This window comes from Bos mutus, chromosome 12 (assembly GCF_027580195.1).
Source record: "Bos mutus isolate GX-2022 chromosome 12, NWIPB_WYAK_1.1, whole genome shotgun sequence".
NCBI classification, from domain to species: domain Eukaryota; kingdom Metazoa; phylum Chordata; class Mammalia; order Artiodactyla; family Bovidae; genus Bos; species Bos mutus.
The window spans coordinates 54,540,982-54,557,851 of record NC_091628.1 but is presented as its reverse complement, the minus strand read 5'-3'; the positions used below and the strand labels follow the sequence as shown (position 1 = coordinate 54,557,851).

General features: G+C 38.8%; 1 protein-coding gene across 1 annotated transcript in view; it reads right to left on the bottom strand.

Moving 5' to 3' along the window:
• The window catches only part of NDFIP2 (Nedd4 family interacting protein 2), a 71,496-nt gene that overhangs the window by 28,047 nt on the left and 26,579 nt on the right, over positions 1 to 16,870 (bottom strand). Inside the window, exons 2-3 of the mRNA XM_070380647.1 lie at positions 7,009 to 7,174; positions 2,812 to 2,945 (exon numbers count right to left, since the gene is read on the bottom strand). Of these exons, the coding sequence (XP_070236748.1) occupies positions 2,812 to 2,945; positions 7,009 to 7,174 (300 nt within the window). The remainder of the gene's footprint in view (positions 1 to 2,811; positions 2,946 to 7,008; positions 7,175 to 16,870) is intronic.

Here is a 16,870-nt window from a genome sequence, read left to right as displayed (position 1 = left end):
GGCTTCCCTGGTCCATCACCAACTCCCAGAGCTTACTCAAACTCATGTCCATTGAGTCGGTGATGCCATCCAACCATCTCATCCTCTATCGTCCCCTTCTCCTCTTGCCTTCAATTTTTCCCAGCATCAGGGTCTTTTCAAATCAGTAAGTTCTTCACATCAGGTGGCCAAAGTACTGGAGTTTCAGCTTCAGCATCAGTCCTTCCAATGAATATTCAGGACTGATTTCCTTTAGGATTGACTGGATGGGTCTCCTTGCTGTCCAAGGGACTCTCAAGCGTCTTCTCTAGCACCACAGTTCGAAAGAATCAATTCTTTGGCGCTCAGCTTTCTTTATGGTCCAACTCTCAACATCCGTAAGTGACTACTGGAAAAACCACAGCTTTGACTAGACAGACTTTTGTTGGCAAAGTGGTATCTCTGTTCTTCAATATGCTGTCTAGGTTTATCATAGGTTTTCTTCCAAGGAGCAAGTGTCTTTTAATTTCACGGCTGCAGTCACCATCTGCAGTGATTTTAGAGCCAAAAAAAAAATAAAGTCTCTCACTATTTCCATTGTTTCCCCATCTATTTGCCATGAAGTGATGGGACCGGATGCCATGATCTTCGTTTTCTGAATGTCGAGTTTTAAGCCAACTTTTTCACTCTTTTCTTTCACTTTCATCAAGAGTCTCTTTACCTTTTCTTCATCTTCTGCCATAAGGGTGGTGTCATCTGCATATCTGAGGTTATTGATATTTCTCCCAGCAATCTTGATTCCAGCTTGTGCTTCTTCCAGCCCAGCGTTTCTCATGATGTACTCTGCACGTAAGTTAAATAAGCAGGGTGACAACATACAGACTTAATGTACTCCTTTTCTGATTTGGAACCAGTCTGTTTTTCCATGTCCAGTTCTAACTGTTGCTTCTTGACCTGCATACACATGTCTCGGGGGCAGGTAAGATCTGGTATTCCCATCTCTTGAAGAATTTTCCATAGTCTGTTGTGATCCACACAGTCAAAGGCTTTGGCATTGTCAATAAAGCAGAAGTAGATGTTTTTCTGGAACTCTCTTGTTATTTCGATGATCCAACGGATGTTGGCAATTTCATCTCTGGTTCCTCTGCCTTTTCTAAATCCAGTTTGAACATCTGCAAGTTCACAGTTCATGTATTCTTGAAGCCTGGCTTGGAGAATTTTGAGCATAACTTTGCTAGCATGTGAGATGAGTGCAACTGTGCAGTAGTTTGAACATTCTTTGGCATTGCCTTTCTTTGGGATTGGAATGAAAACTGACCTTTTCCAGTCCTGTGGCCACTTCTGAGTTCTTCAAATTTGCTGGCATACTGAGCGCAGTGCTTTCACAGCATCATCTTTTAGGATTTGAAATAGCTCAACTGGAATTCCATCACCTACACTAGCTTTGTTCCTAGTGATGCTTCCTAAGGCCCACTTGACTTCACATTTCAGGATGTCTGGCTCTGGCTCTAGGTGAGTTATCACACCATTGTGGTTATCTGGGTCAAGATCTTTTTTGTATAGTTCTTCTGTGTATTCTTGCCACCTCTTCTTAATATCTCTGCTTCTGTTAGGTTCACACCATTTCTTTCCTTTATTGTGCCCATCTTTGCATGAAATGTCCCCTTGGTATCTCTAATTTTCTTGAAGAGATCTCTGGTCTTTCCCTTTCTATTGTTTTCCTCTATTTCTTTGCATTGACCACGGAGGAAGGCTTTCTTATCTCTCCTTGCTATTCTTTGGAACTCTGCATTCAAATGGGTATATCTTTCTTTTTCTCCTTTGTCTTTAGCTTCTCTTCTTTTCTCAGCTATTTGTAAGGCCTCCTTAGACAACCATTTGTAAGGCCTCCTCAGACACTAAAAAGAGATACTTCATGTCAAAGGGCACAGGAGAAGCCCCAGCAAGATAGTAGGAGGGGCAAAATCATGTTTAGAATCAAACCCATGCCTGCCAGAGACGCTCGGAGGGCTCAAACAAAACCTTGTCCTCACCAGAAGACCCCACAGAGACTGAGCCAGACCTGCTTTTGAGTGTTTGAGTGTCTCCTGCGGAGGTACGGGGCCAGCAGTGGCCTGCTGCAGGGGCAGGAGCTCTGGGTGTAGCAAACCTGGGTATGGCAAAACCCTTTTGGAGGAGGTTGCCATTAACCCCACCACAGAGCTGCCAGAACTTACACAGGACTGGGGAAACAGACTCTTAGAAGGCACAAACAAAACCTTATGCACACCAGGACCCAGGAGAAAGGAGCAGTAAGCCCACAAGAGACCAACCCAGACTTGCCTGTGAGTGTTTTAACCTACTGTGAGTTCACTCATAGAGTCACTGGACTGGCTGTGCTAATTTATTAAAATGAATAGAAAATAATGATTTATAATTATAGTTATGGACCACAGAATCTAAACTACATAGGAAAGGAAGTAAAGACACTAAAGACACTTCATTAACAGTGAAGAGGTCAACAGGGTGGGGGTAATTTGCATGAGGAAGTCAGAGGGATGGCAGGGGGAAGGGTGGGAGGGATGAGTCTTAGTGCAGGAGATGCCTGAAATCAAGTTTAGAAAATGATACATTAGTGGTAAAAAGAACACCTAGATGACCACAGTCTGAGACAGGGTGCAGGAAAAGACCAAAAGAAACAGAAATGAGGTGGGTCAAGGAATGCAGAAGGTATTATTTCACTCAGAGAGTGCCAAAACACGATGACACAAATGAGCAGCAGTACAGAAAATACTAAAAAAAAAAAAAAAAAAAAAGGACACAGAGAACTATCTTGGATATTATTCTCAAAAGGAAATGATAACACTGTCTTACTCTTTGAGATGTTTCTGCTGCTGCAGCTGCCAAGGCAGCAGCTTTGGCTTTCTCAGCTTCATCGTACGTGGGAAGAGAGGTAGCAACACTGTAAGGAGGCGGCACAGGATAAAACTCACTGTAAACTTCTGTATCTGAAGGAAAGGGTTTTAAAAAAAGATAACCATTAAAACAAACTAATGACATTTTTATAACCATAATACAATTTAACAAGTTACAGAATGCCAGAGGATGATCACTGCTATTTGTAGTCCTACATTATAAGCTGTATAACATATAAATTATTACTACATCATATTCTTGGAGTCCTGGATTTATTGAGAAAGGACTGATAAATATCATCCAGAGACTGATACACAAAACAAGAGCATCAAGAAGGAGACTCTGAAAATGTGTGCAACACAAAAGAGGTAAGAAACTCACCGTATGTGAACATGCTCTGTGTGCCCACTTGCTGTGCTCAGAGAATTTATCTGCCCCTCATCTCACAGTCAAAAAAAGTAAAAACAGCACGAATGATAGTTAAAAAAAAAAAAAAAAAACACATATACACTGAAATAGCACTAGCCACCTCCTATACCACTTCTAAATACATTAACCTCAGCAACTCTGAGGTTCAGAAAAGTTAGGTGATTTGCCCAGGATCACACAATCAAGAAGTGGCAGAACCCAGAAATTTCCGGACTCCAAAAACTTTGTTCTGCTAATACATGACGTTAATTTTTCTACATGGGTCAATTTTAGCAACTCCTAAGCAAACTCAGTATTTCTCTTTGCTAAAAGATTAATGCTTTTTAACTCTTTTTTCACTCTTATCCCTTCTCCCATTTTCCCTGCATCTACCTAGCTCCTTAGGTTTTCTTTTTTTGGAAGAGTTTGTCCTTCCCCAATTTTTAAGCTATTTTTGAAATATGATCTCCAGAAGTATACTACAACAAACTATTTTTTTTAAGCTGCAACATTTATTGCCAACTTTCGTGTAAGTAAAATCATACACATACGTTAATCAGTCGACTAGGATGTGCTAGAATTCCTGACATAAATAATAGGCAGATTCTAAAAGTAGTACATACCACAGTGTTTAACACTACTTCTGTGATTTCCTCCATTATAATGATAGCATTTTCACATTTTCTATATTGTTTATAATTTTACCTATCTTTATCAGACTTTCTTGCATTTTCAACATGAAAACACACTACACTCCAGCAAAATTCTTCCTATTGTGTTTAATGTCTATAGGTTTTAAAAATAAGTATTTTTAATGCTATCAATAAGAGCTAAGGGTCTGAAGTTAGGCAATTTTTAACTTAATAACAGGAAGTGGTGAGTAGCAGCATAATACTGAATATTATCCAACAAAAGGCACAAGAGTCACAAATTCTTAGAAGAGACTTATTACTAGGATATAAAAACACTGCGCACAGTCAAGTAAACAGATTTCTTTAGTTCTGAAGACTAAAGTGGAAGTAAAACTTCAGAAAAAACAATGATTATCAAGTTTAAGGCAATAACATTAAAATTATAAACTTTTAAAACTGAAACAATGGTGGCTTCCCTGGTGGTCTAGTGGTTAAGAATCCACCTTGCACTGCAGAGGACACAAGTTCAAACTCTGGTCCAGAAAGATCCGACATGCCTCGGGCCAACTAAGCCTGTGTACCACAACTACTGAAGCCCAAGCACCCTAGAGCTTGCTCTGCAACAAGAGACGACACGACAATGAGAAGCCCACACACCGCACTGAAGAGTAGCCCCTGCTCACTGCAACTAGAGAAAACCCCCATGCAGCAATGAAGATTCAGCACAGTCAAAAATAAGATAAATAAATATTTATTTAAAAACCTGGAACACTGGCATATATTATCCAAGGTAACGAGATCCTTTACCTTAAAACTAGATATGTAGCATTGTAAAGCAATTATTCTCTAATTAAAAAAAAATATATGTAAGTTTTTAAAAAGTTTTAATATCCACGATAGAAAAAATACCTCTGACAATAACAGGTAAAAGTTGGGAGAAGCATCTTTAATTTTCACTTGTCAATTTTACTTCCTATTCTTCTCTTCTTTAAGGCAGAGGTTGGTTCTCAACCACAGAATGTTAAGTCTGGGGAGTTCCAACCGTAGCCCTCCTTCTTGGAAGTTGTGTAACCTCAAGCACATCACTTAAGTCCTATGAAGTTCTACGTTCTCATCGATGAAGCTGACCCAGCAATGCTATTACTTGCTATTATGGGATAAAATAGAACAGTATTCTAGAGGACTCCATAAAAAGTGAAGCATTATATACAAATGTCACCTTTTATAACTGATGTTGCTCAGATCTATAAAAACAGTCATAAAGTGACCTACTGAAGAACATAATCTCCACAGAAAACAGGCACTGTCCATACCTAAAATATAACATTGACCAAAAAGCTAAAGAAAAATAGTATAATAGCTTTCATTAAGCAGAGACCCAAAATTCTAGAATTATTCAGTTTTTACTCTCAATTAGTCAGGGATGGCCTTTTAGCACAGGTGAAAAAATTTTAAAGACCAGGAATCACAAAACAGATGGTGAGAATAACTGAACATCTAAGTACCAGGCTTCACTTGTTTCACAGTTGAAATTCACCTAACCTTTAAAAATATCATGCTACTTTATCAAAACTACTATACATCATAGAAAAATGAGAAGCTTCTCAATTCATTTTATGTTGCTTTCATAAAATTTTGCTTTCAACTTTGCTTTCCAAAAGTCTGCTTTTTCCATACCAAAAAGACAGTACATAAAGTTACAGATCACATGCAAAAAGCTGCAAAAACACTAAAATATTAATGAGTTCAAATCCAGGAAACACTGGAACATGATGACAAAAAGTCCAAGCATATAGGGATGGATTAGCTTCAAGAAGAAATATGTTAATAAAATATTTCATGACAACAAAAACTGAAGGAGAAAACCACATGATTTTATAATAAGATACCAAAAGGCTGACTCCCCAGTTTCTGGCCTGCTGGAGCCATTTACTGAAATAGGGAAGACTGTCAAAGAAGCAGGCCTGGTGGCCAAGAGGCTGAGGCTGTATATAGCTGTGGTGGTTTAAACCACAGTCTCCTCTTTGAAACACTTCCCATGAAGAGGCGGAGACTAATTCTTCAATAATCCTGAAAACAGACTAAACTGACTGACTCACTTCTAACAACCTGCACTGTGACTTTTGAGGCAACGTAACCCGTTCCATCTGGCTTTCTCTCAGAATGCTTGTTCTTAGAAGCCAGCCTGCATTCAGAGAGGAGCCCAGACCACAAGACGAGGCCACCAATAGCTGTTCTGGCCAACAGCCTCAGCTGAGGCCCCAGCTGAAGCCTGCCTCAACCAGTAAATGTGTGAATAAGGAAGCCTGCAATTGCCTCCGTCGGACAACAATCATAGGAGACTCTAGCAAAGAACTTCATCATGGAGCCAAGTTCACCCTCCAAATTCTGAGAATTGATAATAATGATTGTTATTTTACTCCATCAGGTTTGAGGTAGTCTGTTAAACAAATAGTAGCTACAACAGAGGGGCATTTAGCAAAGGGACTTTCACTCATCTTCCATCACAGAATGATTAACTTAGCATTACTGGGAAAATATAAACTGTGGCCAGAGAAACAGATGAGGGTATTCTTGAGAATGACCTGAAAGGATGAGATAAACAGTAGCAAGTGGGAATCACTGCCTTGTATTCAAGAAATATTACCATGTGCAGGGGGGAAACATTATGTATACCCTTCACCTCCATTGACATATGCTAACCACATTCCCACTCACATTCATCATGAATAATACCTGGTTTTATGACTATACAAGTAAACACACACAGGTATGGGTATGTTAATACATGCATGTCCGTAGGCATTATATGTGTGCATGAATCTACAGGTATGTATATTTCTTCCAAAAGTTATATAGGTTAGTCCACTGGAAATGGATTCTAGCAAGCATAAGAAAGCTTGACAAGCTACATTTTTAAATTAATTTTTAAAACAGTGAGACACATAAGGCACAGAGTAAATTATTTTATAAACTACCTTTAGGAAAATCTGCTTTAAAAAATCATAAAACTAGAGAAGCCCATTAACAGACTTGATAATTATACAAAACCATACTGGTAAAAAATGAGTTCTTAAAAACATTACTAGTAGTTCCATACTAAGAGCAACAATACCTGAAGTTGTAGGTACTTCCACGGTAATACTACTGTAAGGGGGAGGAGAAGACTCAGTCTCATGTCCAGATGCTGAAGGAGCAGCCTGCACGGTGTGTGGTGTTGGGTTTGAAGTAGATGGCTGCTCTACAGCAGATGATTCTGAATTATCCTCTTCATTGTGAAGCTGAGAGAATAAAGGAAAACGAAAACATTAATGTGAAGCACACTTTTTTTTAATTTTTAAAGATTATTTCAGGCAAAGAATCGTTTTTCTTTTCTTTTTTAGCTAAAAACAAGCTAAAGTAGCATTTAAAAAGATGAATAAAATTTCTGAGAGACACAGTCATTAAGTTTAGAATTTTTATAATTTATAATACAAATAAAGGTCAAATTTTTAGGAATTTATAGGAAAAAAGGTAATGATAACAAACAGATTCAAGTTTGCTCAATCTGTATTAATCACTGTATACAGCAAAGAAAAGTAAAACTCCTAATACAACCACAACACCATATCTATTATACTAGTATCTTATGTAAAATGAATTAATGAAATATAATAACAATTTATAAACATTCTAAAAATGTGGAATACTCTGAGGCTTTCCTAAGTACCAAAAGAATTACTTATAAAGCAAAATAAGTCACTGTGCATATAAAACTTTGAAAAATGTTCTTCATTACAACCAATTTACACTAGATAATATACTGAGATCTTTATGGTTTAACTCATTTAATCCTCACAACAAACAAGAGACTGTTAGACTATTGTCCCCATTTGACAGGCTAAAAGAAAAAAGGAAAAAAAAAAAACACCAAACCAACCAAACCAAAACCACTCTGGACATGAAGACTTAGAGTAATCTGCCAAACATCACAATAGGTAGGAAGGCTAAACCATGAATCAAATCCAAGCAATGTGGCTGCACATCTCCTACTTTATAGTAAAAAAAAAAAAAAAAAAAATGTCAAGAGAATAAATCTGCATGCTGTGATACAATGCATTTTTAATTTCAGAACACGAAAATTATTACTCCACTTTCTATAAGCTTCACTAAACTTACTTTCTCTGTACCTTAGTGACTCCACATGTAAATTCTAAATGAAATCACAATCCTCACAGACTGTAAAGTAGTATTTGAAAATCAACTAGCATAATGCCAAACACACAAAAGGCATTTAGCAAATACTAGTTCTACTCTTCTTCTCGTTTATTTAATATATTTTATTTTATAAACTCAAAAACAGAAATTATGCAGTGCTTCAGTCTAATAAGTAGTCACTGAAGAATTTTTTAAAATATGTGAAGTAAAACAGGTCAATTTACTTCATTGCTGTTTGGATATGTCTTGCGGTAAGAGATTAAACTAGCAAAACACTTTTTTAAGTTCATAAATATATTATAATTTTTAACAAATCAACCTAAAATCATCTCAAGAAGACAACCTTTTTCATAACACTGTGGAAAAATGTTGCCTGTCATTCAGCAAACAATGAAGGTTGTCCACCATCAAACTACCAACCAACACCACCAACCACATTCACTGTACCCTGAGAGGAACTCAGGATGGTGAAAGAGAGGATACAGACCCTAGGTAGTTAAGAAGCACATGTGAAGAATAATTTCAATAAGCCCAGACTTTAACATCCTCTGCACAAAAGGCTTCCCAGGTGGCACAGTGCTGAAGAATCCACCTGCCAATGCAGGAGACACAGGAGGAACTGGTTCGATCCCTGGGTCAGGAAGATCCCCTGGAGGAAGAAATAGCAACCCACTCCAGTATTCTTGCCTGGAAAAGCTCAGAGACAGAAGAGCCTGGCAGACTACAGTCCATCCAATCACAAAGAATCAGCCATAAATGAGCAACTGAGCACATGTGCACACACAGAAAAGAACAAAAATCATTCGTTTCAGACGTCTGTTTTTCGTGATTAACAGTATTCTTCTCATGTTCTACTACTCCCCTGGCCTTCCCCCAGAAAAAAACTCCTACAAATCCTGGCTTCTCCCTAACCTCTTCAGAACAGTTCCTCAGACCTACCTGAGAGGTTGTCTCCTGGGCTACAGTCCTCAGTAAGGTCCCCAAATAAAACATAACTTGCAATTTTTAGGTTATGTGTTTTTCTTCAGTCAACAGCATCAAAATTTATGTAACAAAATTCACTCACAGAAAGTGAATTCAAATAAGCACAAAGTCAACTCTGCATGAGCTTTTTCATTTATTTACTTGCAGGGCTTTTCAGAGTAGGCACTAAATGAGCAACCTCTTGACCAGCAACACTCTGCTCTAGAGTCATAAAGCATATTCTATGTTTCCCATTACAAGGCACTCAGGAGAGCTCCTGATGTATTTATTCACCTTTGACCACATTTTTAAGAGCAAAAATGTCAGATGAACAAGTCAAGGCAAACAAAGTACAGATATATACTTAGAAATAGCCTATATTTAGTAATTTAGCCTATATGAGTATATTTAGTATATGTAGAAATTAGTGTTACTAAACAAATAACTGGAGAAGGCATTGGCAACCCACTCCAGTACTTCCGCCTGGAAAATCTCATGGACGGAGGAGCCTGGAAGGCTGCAGTCCATGGGGTCGCTAAGAGTCAGACATGACTGAGCAACTTCACTTTCACTTTTCACTTTCATGCATTGGAGAAGGAAATGGCAACCCACTCCAGTGTTCTTGCCTGGAGAATCCCAGGGACGGGGGAGCCTGGTGGGCTGCTGGTCTACGGGGTCGCACAGAGTCGGATACGACTGAAGCAACTTAGCAGCAGCAGCAGACTAGATCTCCTTAGAAGACACAGGAATGCCTGCTCACCCCCAAAAAAGCAATTTCCATCTGGTAACTCCTCAGGAGGTAGGTAACACTGCTTTCTCGGTCCTGAAAGGAGTCACAGTGATCCCACTACTTACCCTGTTGGACCATGTAAAGTGTCAATATGTTGTTTAATCACTAAGTCATGTCCGACTCTTTCAAGATCCCATGGACTGTTGCCTGCCAGGCTCCTCTGTCCATGCGATTTTCCAGACAAGAATACCAGAGTGGGCTGCCATTTCTTCTCCTCCAGGGCATCTTCCCAGCCCAGTTACTTTGATGTCTTAACTTTTTGTCTCAAAAACTTACACATTTGTGCTTTTACTTTTAACAGCAATCAACTTTCTGAAAGGCTGTCTTCTGAGTTCCAATCCTCAGACTGGCTCCAAGAAGAATCTCCACTCCTTTCTCAGATGGACTACTGTTTAATTTTTTCGACACCTGACTGCCTTTCCTCTAAATTCACACAAGGATTCAAATTAAGTAATATGTTTATCAAATCAGACAATGACATTTGTAGAAATTTTTCCCTAATCATGCTGTTATGCTGTTCAATGGTTCTATTTTACATTCTGTATCAACTTCCTAAACAGCAGAAAAAGAGGGGAAGAGTGGAATGGGACCCACATATACACAGTAATGAACCAGGCTCTGTGTCCCATCCACACATCACCTCAAAAGTTATCCTCCTAGCTTGTCCTATTTATGGGCCTCCTGGAAAAAAAAAAATATGGGCAATAGTACATGAAAATTAAAGTATCTTTAACCCAGTGACCACAGTGATGAAAAGCTGTATAGGAAAACACAATTTTTTAGTCTGAAGATTATATCTGTAGCTAGTTATTATACATGTACATTAAGTATTTTTAATGATGAGGAAACTGTAAGCATTATGATCAGCTAGCTGGAGGTCTAGCCTTCCTGTGTATAAACTACTGTTTCTTTAATTGGAATTGGCATGCCTCCTATACATATTCCTTCATTCTATCTTAAGGTGATAAAACATTAAGATAATAACTGGAAAGTCTGCTTTTGAGAAGCTAGAGATCTCACTGAAAGTTTTCTAAACATACTAAGATAACAATTATGGATGTGCTATAAAATGTTGTTTAGTGAACTCTACCCACTACCAGGGCCTGGTGGGTTAGTCAGCAGCAGGGTCTTTTATTTTTTTTCTCTAGCACAGAAACTGAATTACAGGGAAGAACTGTAAGATTGCAGGGCAGGGGGGTAAGGGGTGACTTTTTTTTTTTTTAATTTCTAAAGCGCTAATACATTTTGTATACTGCTATATACTGACTACGTTTAGTACCAGAGGACAAAAGCTGGAAAGAAGAGTTAGTAGTTGCAATGAGACAAACTTTAGCTCAATTTAAAATTTAAAAAATTTTTTAGTTAGTACCTTTTAACTTTTAGAATACTCGCTTTTCTGTGGGGCAACAAATCCTTTCAGGCAGATTTTGAATGACTATCTGGCAAGACTGTTGTATAACTAGGATGATCACACAGCTGTTTTCCCCAGGACACTTTATGCCTGTTGCGCCAGTGCCCCACTCATTTTAGACTTTTCTTCACTTCTTTCATTCTCAAAAAAATAGCACGGTCAGTCAACCAACATCTAATGGGATTCTTGTCCTTCCTACAAAAGTAGGAGATGATAAGAGTTTCTTTTAACCCTAAGTAAGGTAACAGGACTCTAGGGAAAAAACTCTGGTAATCTCTGTCAGTCAATGTTGCCTTATCCAACACCTGACTTAGAGAAGCAAACAGATAAGGGTTACAATAAAATCAATCTGTAGCTGTAGAGTCAAGCTACTGAGTTTAGTCACCCAAGAAGAAAGTAAGCTGCTGTTTCTATACTCCTAGGGGTAAGATAATAGCCGGTGCTAAGAAATTTCTACAAACAACCCAAGTGTTAAAACCAGTAGCTCAGAAAACAGTCACACAAGACACTGATGCTTAGCAAATGGAACTAGATTTTTGTACCAATAAAAGTGAATTTCAGCAGTCTTCCTCATGCACACATGCACCATTAAACAAATTAACAGAATCTTCTTAATTTTAGGTTTATTTCCCCACCAAATTTTTCCCACTAAACTTCTGCAGTGTCTGCATACCTTTCCGTTAATGAGAGAGAACCTACAATAAAGCAGTGATCAGGAAATGATGCAAATTATTAGAAAAGAGTGCATAAGCAACAAGTAAATATTAATGGGAAAATAAGCAATGGCACCCCACTCCACTACTCTTGCCTGGAAAATCCCATGGATGGAGGAGCCTGGTGGGTTGTAGTCCATGGGGTTGCTAAGTGTCGGATACGACTGAGCGACTTCACTTTCACTTCTCACTTTCATGCATTGGAGAAAGAAATGGCAACCCACTCCAGTGTTCTTGCCTAGAGAATCCCAGGGACGGTGGAGCCTGGTGGGCTTCTGTCTATGGGGTTGCACAGAGTCGGACACCACTGAAGCGACTTAGCAGCAGCAGCATGCCTAATTTTTAGCTTCTTCTTTTGAAAATACAGAAGTTTGGTTGCAGTTTTATATTTCATAATATAATACAGGCATATTTCTGCTGGTCAAAACCTTTCTTGCTCATATGAGAGAATATCATTATTTCATGGTGCTCCACAAGTAACACCATGGGCTTCAGAGTCTCCTTGACCTGAAGGAGTCTGCAAAACAAACGCTTAAAGCCAAGAATCAACAGATATTTTATCAAGACACAATTGTCTTTTAAATAAACAGGACTTTTATTTTATTTGTAAACCACTACTGTCTGCTCATGATCTGTCAACTGAAAGAAAGGTATAAAAAATTATGTAAAGTATAACTGAATTTTTTAAATAAGAAGAAACACAACATCGCAAGTCAACTGTATATCAACAAAATATTTTTAAAAGCTATTTCCGACAAACTTCCCCTCCCCCTAAAGAAGAGAAAAAGATTATCTGTATAATATATGTAGGCAATCAAGATTTCTGGAAAGATACAGAAGAAACTACAAAGAGCTGCAGGCAGGGAAGAGATTTCATCATCCTCTACTATTTGACTTTTCACCCTAAACATAAATTAATTTGAATTTTTAAATTTTAGTAAGTAAAACCAAAATGCAAAAATCCTCTAATTTCTGGTTTGGCATGTCTCAGAAGCAACAACATTAAAGTAAACACGATATCCTAGGATAAAAAAAGCTTTTTCCACATAAAATACCATCACAATATTGTAACAGTTCCCCTTTGAGTTTCTGTATGTACAATCTTCTGTAGAAAATGACACAATCTGAAACTGTAACCACAAAAAAATATATGTGAAGAACAAATGAGCAACTGTATCTGTTTTTTGAAAAGAAAAAAGAGGGAGAGGCATAATTAACAGCAACAGAGTGATTAAAGAATACAAGACTAGTTTTATATGGTCACACTGGACAGTTCTGGGCTGCTGACCTAAATATCCACTCATTAAATTCACTTCTTAAAATTAAGCATAATCACATACTACAAAGGGGTTCTACATTAGTCACTCAGTTGTGTCCAACTCTGTGACCCTACAGCCTGCCAGGCTCCTCTGTCCATTGGATTTTTTTTCAGTCAAGAATACTGGACTAGATTGCCATTTTCCTCCTCCAGGGGATCTTCCCGACCCAGGGATCCAACCAGCATCTCCTGTGTCTCCTGAATTGCAGGCAGATTCCTGACCTGCTGAGCCATCAGCAAAGGCCAAAAAGGGGCTCTAGGCTCTGTTAAATAACACACATACTGCACTGCCTAGTTGACTTTTACATACTGTTCAGATCTTAGCTTAAAATCAAGTTCTCAAGAAAATCTTTCCTATCTCTCAAAAGTAGATGAGGACTCTAACACAATTTTTTAGGCCAGTTTTTTCACTCTCCTCTTTTACCTTCATCAAGAGGTTCTTTAGTCCTCTTCACTTTCTGCCATTAGGGTGATGTCATCTGTACATCTGAAGTTACTGGTATTTCTCCCGGCAATCTTGATTCCAGCTTGTTATTAAAAAAACTAAGATTATGGGATCCAGTCCTATCACTTCATGGCAAATAGATGGGGGAAAACTGGAAACAGTGACAGACTTCATTTTCTTGGGCTCCAAAATCACTGCAGATGGTGACTGAAGCCATGAAATTAAAAGACACTTGCTTCTTGGAAGAAAAGCTATGATAAAACTAGACAGCATATTAAAGAATAGAGACATCACTTTGCTGACAAAGGTCAGTATAGTCAAAGCTGTGGTTTTTCCAGTAGTCATTTATGGATGCAAGAGATGGACCATAAAGAAGGCTGAGCACTGAAGAGCTGATGCTTCTGAACTGTGCTGGAGAAGACTCTTAAGAATCCCTTGGACTGCAAGATCAAACCAGTCAATCTTAAAGGAAATCAGTCCTAAATGTTCATTGGAAGGACTGATACTGAAGCTGAAGCTCCAAAGCTTTGGCCTCCCTTTGGCCATGTGAAGAGCCAACTCACTGGAAAAGACCCTGATGCTGGGAAATACTGAAGGCAGGAGGAGAAGGGGATGACAGAGGATGAGATGGTTACATGGCATCACAGACTCAATGGACATGAGTTTGAGCAAACTCTGGGAGATGGTGAAGGACAAGGAAGTCTGCCGTGCTGCAGTCCATGAGGTCGCAGAGCTGGACATGATTTCCGACTGAACAACAACAAAACAACACAATGTTAAAGCATCCTGTTCTTCTCAGCTCTTATCACAATAGAAAGTATTTATGTAATCATTCACTTACAATCTCTTTTCCCAGCTAAAGTAAGAGCTCTACAAAACTGAATGTTACGTCTGTCTTGTTGAACACTATGAAAATAAGCTCCAAAGTATTTGGAATCAGCCTTGATTAAAAGGAAAAGAAAATGCAATGTAAGTCACTCAGCACAATAGTATAAAATGGAAAGACTGGAGAAATAACCTTGCTATAACCCAAGTACTCTGAAGTCTCTGAGAGAGTGAAGTCACTCAGTCTTGTCCAACTCTTTGCAACCCCATAGATTGCAGCCTGCCAGGCTCCTCTTCCCATAGCATTTTCCAGGCAAGAATACTGGAGTGGGTTGTCATTTCCTTCTCCAGGGGATTTTCCAGACCCAGGAATTGAACCCAGGTCTCCCACACTGCAGGCAGACTCTTTACCATCTGAGCCACCAGGGAAGCTGAGATCCAGGCTGCAATTGCAGGCTCAGGAACTGATCCTGAAGTCTCTAACAGCTAGTTACTGCATTAGAAAGTTAAAGGAGAAAGAGTATATTCACATCCCAAAGACCTCCAAGGAACAAAGAAACCAAACAGATGGGATAAAGATCTTACATAAATTTCTATTTTTAAAAGAATTTAGGCTCCCGTTAAATTCCTTTTTATATGCCAAAACTGCAACCTAAATACACTAGATTCTAAGATTATTCTCTTTGAATACAAAATTCTCTATATACTACACTCATTAGTCGTGTTCAAAATCCTTTAATTAATGGGTCTGTAGCCTGCCAGGCTCTTCAGTCCATGGAATTCTCCAGGCAAGAATATTGGAGAGGGTCGTCATTCCCTTCTCCAGGGAATCTTCGAAACCCAGGGATAGATCCCTGGTTTCCAGCATTGCAGGCAGATTCTTCACCATCTGAGCCACCAGGGAAGTTCAAATTACAAGTACCTGACCTTATTCTTAAATGTTTATGTCAACAGAAAGATAGTTTTCTCAAATTCTATTTGGCTTTCTCAGACCTTACCTAAGAAAACACGTATTTACAAATCTGCCCTACAATTATGCCTCTTTAGCAACAAATAGATATGATCTTAACACAGATTGCTGCTGCTACAGCTAAGTCTCTTCAGTCGTGTCCGACTCTGTGTGACCCCATAGACGGCAGCCCACCAGGCTCCCCCGTCCCTGGGATTCTCCAGGCAAGAACACTGGAGTGCGTTGCCATTTCCTCCTCCAATGCATGAAAGTGAAAAGTGAAAGTGAAGTCGCTCAGTCGTGTCCAACTCTTAGCGACCCCATGGACTGCAGCCCACCAGGCTCCTCCGTCCATGGGATTTTCCAGGCAAGAGTACTGGAGTGGGGTGCCATTGCCTTCTCTGTAACACAGATTACCAACAGATTATCATAGATCAAGGGGGAAAAAGAGAGAAAAGACAAAAAGAAAGGAGGAAAAAATCTGTGTACCAACTGGACTGGCAGCTTCTCATACTTTGTTACATCTAAAGTTGTCTGTCTATATAGCACTGCTGCCTCTCAGCCTCCATGTACCTTCTCAGTCTCCCCATAATCTCTCAATCTAGCTCACATTAACTCAGCATGAAAAGACCATAAATGTCTATATATTTCATCACAGGAGGATGGTAGTTTCAGCCCTGCCTGCCATGGTTTTGTACCAAAATATGTGTTATATAACATAAAATATGTTTAAGTTTACTTAAAAAAAAAAAAACAACCTCATTTTCCAAATCTGGTCACTAACTTGGGTTTTTGTCTCTCTACAATGCAAGCAGCATTTTGAGGTATACTTATTAATGACTATGCTGTAGTCTTAAGCAATTAGGTTATCTATGGCAGACATGGGACTGTCCCCCTAAAATCCTGTCCATCACTCTTTCATTACAGATACCTTACAATACCTTGGGTGAGGCTGAAGCCACCATATTCCAAGACTATACCCTGACACTCTATATCAGTCAGGGTACAGCAACTCCTTTGGCACAGCAACTGTTTCCCAACCAACCTCGCCCTCCTCCTGGGCAGGGTGCCTGGGTCAAAGGTGGGCAATAAAATAAGCAAAGATTATCCACTTAGAGAACATAGAAAACTGCTGTGGAAATAATAATACAGAGCAATTTCAGGATTTACGATTCCCTTAAGTAGTTTGAGAACCGTAATTTAGAAACCCCAAAGGAGAAAGTACTGCTACACATTTTTTATAAGCAAAAGAAATTCTTAATGATGATCTTTAAACTTATAAAACTATTCAAATTCTGAGCTTTCAAAATAGCTTCATGCTTCGATTTTTACAAGCTAACATATCAGTATTTGTAAAGAAATGAAT